This window comes from Marmota marmota, unplaced genomic scaffold, assembly GCF_001458135.2.
Source record: "Marmota marmota marmota unplaced genomic scaffold, marMar, whole genome shotgun sequence".
NCBI lineage: Eukaryota > Metazoa > Chordata > Mammalia > Rodentia > Sciuridae > Marmota > Marmota marmota.
The window spans coordinates 18,825,646-18,834,225 of NW_026000153.1; the positions used below are offsets into that span (position 1 = coordinate 18,825,646).

The following is an 8,580-nucleotide window of genomic DNA, read 5'->3' on the forward strand; positions in this document are numbered from 1 at the left end:
AACTGCTAACTTACGATCAATACTACATCATCTCTCTCTACTCTCTCTCTCTCTCTCTCTCTCTCTCTCTCTCTCTCTCTCTCTCTCTCTCTCTCTCTCTCTTTTATCTTTTTGACTACCAAGAAGCTGAAAGAAGCATGTCTGTCCATGGTAGGAAATATAATTTCGAGAAAGAGTTTGAGAATGATAAAAGTGCCCACATACACAGGTTCCATAACTCCTTCTTCTGCTACAAGGTGTATGACCTTGAGAATTTTAATTAACTGTTCTGAGCTGATTTCCCTACCACTGCCAGACAATAGTGTTACTTAATAGGATTTTAATGAGACAATGTGCAATGTCCCCTGCCTAGAATAAATGCTCATGATCATTATTATCTTCTTTCTTATTGTTATTTCTTTACTTCTGTGGATTTTATATTTCCCTATTTTATTGTACATTTCTTTTGTTGTAAATGTTCTCAAGTTCTTTGAGAAGAGAGACAAATTCTGAATTTTTTTTTAGTTCCATTACCCCTATGATGACATAACCAGAGCTAAGAACACAGTAAAATAAAAGGCTCCAGGCATCTACTTGATCAAAATAAAATCTGCTCTTGGATTCAAAACTATTATGCTCTTTATTCCAAGTAAATAATGCCAGTTTTTATAACTGCATCTTATATTCTTTAGTAAAGTTTCCTTCAGGGCCTGTTTTTCTCTTATGATTATTATTTTTTTATTTCCTAATGTAAAGCAATTTTTAAGAATTATTTTCTCTGTTTTAGATATGTATTGGTTTGCTTTCTTTTTGTGTGAGATATGGACTCACAGCCTTATATTCCTAAACAGAAAGCTGGTAATGACTTTGTCAGACAGAAACTGACAGCACGAAACCTTTTGTCTGCCTACAATTCTTAAAAAAAAAAAAATCTACACATAATAACATGCTCTTGACCTACAAGTGATGATTTTCTGCTTTTAAAATCCTATCTTCTTGCAGAAGGTTTTGTTTTTGCTAATGTGCTCTACTGCACACAAATATCATAAACCACATTAAACACAAAAAGCCTGTTCCAAGATTAAAAACAACAACAAACCAAACACATATCACTTAATTCAAAGCATTTCAACAATTACAATGTTTTATTTTAAGTTTGAGAGCAAAATATGTAAACAAAACATTATGAGACATGAGGTTAGGAATGACAGATTGGCTGAATATACCAAGATACTTGGCGGGTCATAGGAAAATATACCTGCTTGGCAGCCCCCATGTTGCCATGGGAACTCCACCCTGGCTGCATAGGACCCACACATTGCCATGGGAACACCCACCTTGGGCATCCATAGGACCAAGTGGAATGAGGCTGAGTGGCACCTCTTCTGGAAATCCCGGAGTGAAAGTAGATACAAGCCACTAGGTTCCTGGTTTGGGGGGGGCCTTCGGCCATTCTCTCCCTTTCAGCCTGTTCTGCTTTATGAATGTACATCCACTTTCAATAAAGCTACCCTCTGGCTACTTCTCCTGTGTGTCTTGCTCAGTTCTTTGTTCCAGATGCCCTGAACCCAGACATGGACTGGACCCTCCTCTAGTAAGAGTTGGAGCCTCTGCTATAAATAGAAAAAACCCAACAGATGGAATTCTGCACCTTAAAAAGTAGGGCTCTTTGTGAAATTTGTTTAGATTGTTTTCATTGTATCCATTTTCTCAGGGTCAATTAAAATCTGTGCTTAACATAGCCCATAACTAGGGACCCTTAATTACAACCAATGATTGAAAAATTATATTGTTATAGGAACAATTGCTGATATCTTGTAATCCTTTTATCTGCATCATATTGCCTATCACCAAAAGTAAGTGATGATATGAGACACTTGAATTATTTTATGGGATGAAGAAAAACCTAGGAGCCCCATCAATTAGTGATACCCATCAATTCCTCTTCATACAGAGAATGGGGAGAGCCACCTTTCTCAGAGAGAAAAGAGGAAGGAGGTCTTCTGTCAGAGGAGATTTGCCTTCAAGATTAGGAAGAATTGCAGGGTTGTAAAACACTGGTATCACTGTCTAGAAAGAGAGTGGTCTTTATCCAAGGCTATTTAAAAGCAGGAACAGATCTTCATCCATCTCCCATGGTTCAGATGTGAAGGAAGAATGGTTAAACAGCCGTTTTCCAGCCCGATAAGTCTACAGTGTGTGCTGGGAACATTCATGAATGTCTGGGAAAACTGTGAGCACAAAAGAATTCATGTTTGGCCATGGATGCTATCCACCTGCTGTATTCAAAATGCAACTACTGAAATTTACTTAAATGTTCTCACCACAAAATAAAATAAGAAAAAATTTAAAAGATTGGGATGAAAGAGGTGTTAACTAACTTGATCATGAAAATCATTTCACAAAAGATATGTTTATCAAATCATTATGTCTTACACCTTAAAATCATAGTATTTTATTACCAATAAAGGTAGAAAATTAAAACAAAAAGAAGCACCTGTTGTGAGTCTTTAACAAAAACATCTATTTAGGACATAATTGATCCTAGTTTTATGTTGGCTTCCTTCCTACATAACTTTTTGACCCTATCTTCTCTCTCTCTCTCTCTCTCTCTCTCCCACTTCCTACTAAATTACCATGTTTTTCTGTATTGTAAGTATCTTTACAAGCCACTTTCAGTATAAAAAAAGGATATAATTGAATAAAATAAAATCTCTTAAAGTTTGAAGGGCATTTTTAAACCAATAGTTATGCCAATCACAGGGGATATAAGCAGGACAAAACTTGATAGGAATAAATAGAGACAGACCAACTAGCAGTAAGACAATAAGCAGCCTTTCAGGGAATGGGAGTGCTGTGGATCATGAAGCGGAAAGCCCTGTTCCTTGGGAATAAGACAGGATACAAGGGGAGGCTATAAAAGAGTTGGTTCTAGGGCATTGCCTTGAAGAAGTGCAAATTCTGCTTGCAAGTATGAATAAATGAATATTAAAAGCCAGGTTCTTATATCCGTGTGTTAATAAAACTGAAGTAGCAGCATATATTTTGCCAGGGTCAGTAAGAGAGCATGACCTTCCAGGAACAGCTTCATTTGAGGCTGCCTTTCTTATTCCAGGAAAAACACCATTATTCCAACCCAGTAATCACTGACAAACATCCCCTCCTTCACTAACGTTTCCCTCTACATCTTTGTTCTCACCATGTGGATAGCAATCATGTCTTTAACAAAAGAGAAACACTCTTCTCATCTTTTTGAAGCCCTAATTGAAATCATGTTGATGAAAATTCTTTCAGCCTCCTCAACACTAATGCAAAAATATCCTACTCAATCACAAACGTTACAGATAAAGGGATCGCGTCCTCTGGAAGTTGGTATAGAGAGCTCATTTACCATACACATCTATAATTTTAATTTTGTAAGGAAACCCCAGAGTGACATGAGCAGGAGTGACCTTTAGGGTCTGTACAGAATGAATTTAAGTGTGAGGACTCTGTGGTGATGTGAAGGGACATTTGGCCAGTGGATTAGGGTGGCTGACTTCCCACATCTTGTGTTTCAGTTGGACTTCCTTTCTAAAGTAATACCATTGCCGGAGTCCTAGGCCAGAGAGGGGGTGACTTCAGGGAATCCCAATCTATCAGGTTGTTATGGTTTAGGTATTAGGTGCCCCCCAAAGGCTCATGTGTGAGAAAATGCAAGAAAGTTTAGAGGTAAAATGATTGGATTATGAGAGTTTTAACCTGGTCAGTGCATTAATCCACTGATAGGGATTAACTGGGTGGGATCTGTAGGCAGGTTGGGTGTGGCTGGAGAAGGCGGGTCATTGGAGTTTACCTTTGGGACTTACATTTTGTTCTTGGTGAAAGGAAAAGTCTCTCTGCTTCTTAGTACCGCATCTTGAGCTGCTTTCCACCACCACACTCTTCTTCCATAATGTTCTGCCTTATCTCAGGCCCTGAGGAATGCAGTGGGCCATCTGTGGACTGAGACCTCTGAAACCATGAGCACCAAATAAACATTTCCTCCTCTAAAATTATTTTGTCAGTTCTTTTCATTGCAGCAATGAAAAAGCTGACCAAAACACAAACTGACAAATATACAAACTAGCCCCAAATATCAAAATGAAAAAAGTAATAGTGAAATAGAAAAGGAATTTATTCAATATAGTTATATTGGGAAGACAATCAGTCGCAGTCTTGAGAGATACTGATAGGAGCACTAGATTTAAATAAAGGAAGAAATGGGGTAGAGGACAAGAGGTATGCATAATTAAGCAGTCTTGATCAAACTATGATCCAGTTGAACATTATCTCAGGACTGGTTCTTTGAGGTCCTGAAGAAGCAGTTATTGCAATCTGGTTTCCATCATGAGCTGTGTGCTCCAGCTGAGGGGACAACCTGATCTCCCACCATGAGGTAATTGCTTCCATTAAGTGGAGACAAACTTGTCACAGGTTGATCTGCCTGTAAGACTCATTATTCTGGTCAGGTTTAGAGCAATGACTGGAGACATTTAGGTGTACCTCTGGGAGTGTAGGGCAGGATGTCATGAAAGTGTGCAGTTGAGAATATGTTGGTTATGATATTCCTGAAAATCTTGAAAATACCTTAGTGCCTTCAGCCTTGAAAAAGGGATGAAAGAGGTTAGGTAAATTTAGGGCTTACACCCTTGTGTTACCAGTTTTTAGACAGATACTCCTTAAGTAACTAACACGTCCACATACAGATTTGTGTAGGAATCTGATCCAAAATTTAAGGTAATAAAAGAAACATACAAAATGAAGGCAGAGATGCCAAGATTTTTTCTTGCTTTTAGTTACCACTGGGCACCTGCATTTCCAAAAGCCAGTGCTTTTAGCAAAAGCAGTCTCTTAATCCTTTGTATAATACCAGTGGTACTGGTATATTTTTATTTATTAAATTCTTACTGTGCCAAGAACTTGATTTGCATGGATGTGTTAAATTCTGACAATGACCTTTTTATGGATGAAAGGCTGAAGTTCAGATAGATTTAGTCATCTACCCCATACCAGTGTGATCATGGTTTGGTCTAACTCTTAATTATATATTTGACTATTTCATTTAATTCCAAGCAGTATTCAATCTCCAAAATACTACAAGATGTTATTGGTGCACTTAAATTATGTGCAAACTGGAGAAATTTTATGCTATAGCAGCAGCCTTTCTGTTTTGGAGATTTTATCGAGGCCCCTGGAGGATTGTCAATTTATTGAATCCTGTCCTGAACTATCCAGAATAGCCCTGAGATGGGTGGGTGGGTGGCTGGTTCATGCTTCCCTGGGCTTTGCCTGTGCTGATGACAGGAGAGCTAGTTGTAGTGACAAGACAAGCATTAAAAAAAATAGGGGATATGAACCTGATAGTGTGATGAGATATTTTCTGAGGCTGGTTTTTCTGCCTGTAGTAATTCTCTGGTTATCACCAGTAAAGCCAGAGGAATTCTTTACAAGAGACACAAATAATGAATAAAAAAGCCATCTAGTTGGTCATCTAGGACCTAGATTCATAATGCCACTACTGTGTTTAATCAGGTTCATGCGCTTTTCACAAGTTCCCTGGTCTTGGAAAATGGAAATAGTACAGGCCTGAATTACTGTTTAATATCTTTATATAATTTGAAGTATAATCTGGTTCTGGGGTCTTGTCCTCACGGTTGGGAAACAAAATGTCAATAACTTCCATTTGATTGATGTACATAATAAGTTCCAGTCCCTATAATCTAAATAGCATGATTCAATACTTCTTGGCTTTAATTTTCTCTTTTTGACAACAAAAATGTTATTATTTGTTGAATAGCATGTATTCTTATAGCCAGGAATCCCAAAAATGTACATTTAAAACTCAATTTTAGTATTCTTTGATGAAATCAGAATCACCCTTTCTTGTTTCAAAAATGAACCCCTTAAGTTCCATGTGATGCCCTTCCTTAGATGTTTTCTAAGTTACTGTGCTTTATCAGCTCAGCTCATTTTAAGTACTCAATGTTGCAAACATTAAAAAGAAACAAAAGTGCAGCCTTCATCAATCGCAATGTTTTCTACAATACCATTGCCTCCAAAGGAGACAGTCATCTGAGATTGAATTTTATTGAAAATTGTGATGTTCAAAGATGACTAGGATGTCTGAAATCCTTAATAGAAATGTCAGACAGCCTAGAAACATTCTGTAGAGTGAGAGAGTAGTAAATGGAGGGGAATGGCCACCTGGCCCAGCAGGGACCACCTCTAATTCTGGGCTGTGTGTAGATTCTTGAATGCTGCAGGGATCACTGACACAATCAATAATGATAATCATCATTTACCCTCAAAAAGGACAAAATTGGATCCAATTGAATTGGTGTTAGAGAACTCAAGTAATGACACTGCGTTTGGGGACAGTCATATCCTCAAGGTCATGCTACATGCATTCCAATCTTTCTAGTATCAGTTGAACCAAAGGGAGCTGGGTGAAGCACAGACTCCAGCAGAGCCTGGAAATATAGGCACCTTAGTTCATTTATATCTCTGTTCTTGTCCCTGTGTGAACCCAGAGTTGCAGGCTTTGTCACAAGGAAGATGCTATATGTTGTGTTTTAAATCTCCAGGAGGGCAGCTCCCTCACAGTTCATTTCCGCACCACCCCCCCCACCCTTGTGCATCTTCATTTCCTGTGAAGACAATGACCTACTTGCTGGCCCATTCTGACCCTGCTCACTGTCTCTTTGTCCCCACAGAATCTGTACCAGAACAGGTTTTTAGGCCTGGCTGCCATGGCGTCTCCATCACGAAACTCACAGAGCCGACGCCGATGCAAGGAGCCACTCCGCTACAGCTACAACCCTGACCAGTTCCACAACATGGATATCAGGAATGGACCTCATGATGGTGTGACCATCCCCCGCTCCACCAGTGACACTGACCTGGTCACCTCAGACAGCCGTTCCACACTCATGGTTAGCAGCTCCTACTACTCCATAGGGCACTCACAGGATCTGGTGATCCACTGGGACATTAAGGAGGAAGTGGACGCTGGAGACTGGATTGGCATGTACCTCATTGGTGAGTAGATTATCACCTTCAGCCCAGCTTGAGGGAAACACTGACTTACCCAGGCCCACTGACAAGGTGCCACCGAAATAATGATCTTCTGTATGTGGTTTCAGTGTTCAACAGGATATTATTCATAATTTGCTTTTATATGTACTTTAATGTTTTTTAAAATCTACAATATCATTTAGACACACAACTGGGTTAAACATCAGAGTCTGCCACACTGGAGACCATCAGGGCATTGCCTTGTTTTTCTGCAGACTGTATGATAAGGCACTGTTGCCATCTCTATTCAATGAAAGAAAATCATGACATAGCTGGATGTGTCATGGTTAAAAACAAATATCACTGCCACTTGAAATTTCTCTTCAAGTTGTGAATAAATGAATATCAAAAGCCATGTGTTCATAAGACCATAGTAACACCATTACCCCACCAGTGCACACACATCTAAGTGCAGGTAATTGTACTTTTCTTCCTAACACAATCATTTCATCATGACCTTCAAAATTCCTACTGCTTTGTATTCAGAAGACATGCTGGGATTGTATACACAGTCATGGTGCTGCAGAAAGTTGACTTGATTTACCTTAGGTAAAGTTTTATACTCAAAATTGTCAATGTTCCAGAATTGAAAGTTCATGAAAAGATTTTTTTAATGTGAGTTTTCTCAAGTCTGTACAGACAAACTAAATTTTACAAATAAATTGGACATTGAAGCAACTACTTTATAAAATTTTCACCATTCTCATTAATTAGTTTTGAAATAAAATCTTGCAAATTTGAAATTACGAAAATAAATTACATGAAAAATGTATTTTCTTTATGAGAAAGAAAGTGGGTGTGGTAGAAATTGATATGATTATACACAAGCCAATGTGTAAATTTTTTTGAGGGGGGGACACAAGAATCAATAGATCCAACACCAGGTCAATAGAGGCCAGGCCTTCTGCATTCAGTTGGCATAGTATATCATTTACATACTCAGGTGCACAACTCCAGATATAACATCATCCAATAGCAAAGGAAGTAATGGATTGTTATGAGTAGCTTACAACCTGGGCCATTATTATGGTAAAATTAAGGGAATCTTATCTCTCAGGAAAATATATTTGGTCCTCTTAAAGTTTCTGCCATCAGCTTGGTTAGTGTATTTACAATAAACATATTAATGTAAAGATGAAGAAACATAACTTTTGAAATTGTTACACAAATAGTAGTTAACTAGATAAATAGGACTTCCAAAGAGTAAAAATATAATGTTTTTAAAAATTAGTTCTTAAATGAAAGCAGACAGATCATTCTAGGAAAGACATTGTAAACTCACAGCCCACCAAGCATATTTTGTTTAGTCTACATGGTTTTGTTTTAAATTTGATTAATTATTCACATTTAAAAATGTAGAAATTTCACCAGCTTTCTAGTGTCTTTCACAAACACCCCAATTTGGCAGACTCAGCTTGTAATATCATGGGGGCTCTAATCAGCCTGGTTAAATATTGTTGCCCCCTTTAGACTGGCCTGCAAACTTTAATTTTGTCAAAGTTCCCC

General features: G+C 38.2%; 1 protein-coding gene across 6 annotated transcripts in view; it reads left to right on the forward strand.

Annotated features, from left to right (window-relative positions):
- Hecw1 (HECT, C2 and WW domain containing E3 ubiquitin protein ligase 1) overlaps nt 1–8,580 on the forward strand; it is a 391,308-nt gene that overhangs the window by 164,365 nt on the left and 218,363 nt on the right. For all 6 annotated transcript variants that reach the window (XM_048786494.1, XM_048786498.1, XM_048786495.1 and 3 more), the window contains one exon: nt 6,714–7,038. In XM_048786494.1, coding sequence (XP_048642451.1) covers nt 6,714–7,038 — 325 coding nt within the window. The remainder of the gene's footprint in view (nt 1–6,713; nt 7,039–8,580) is intronic.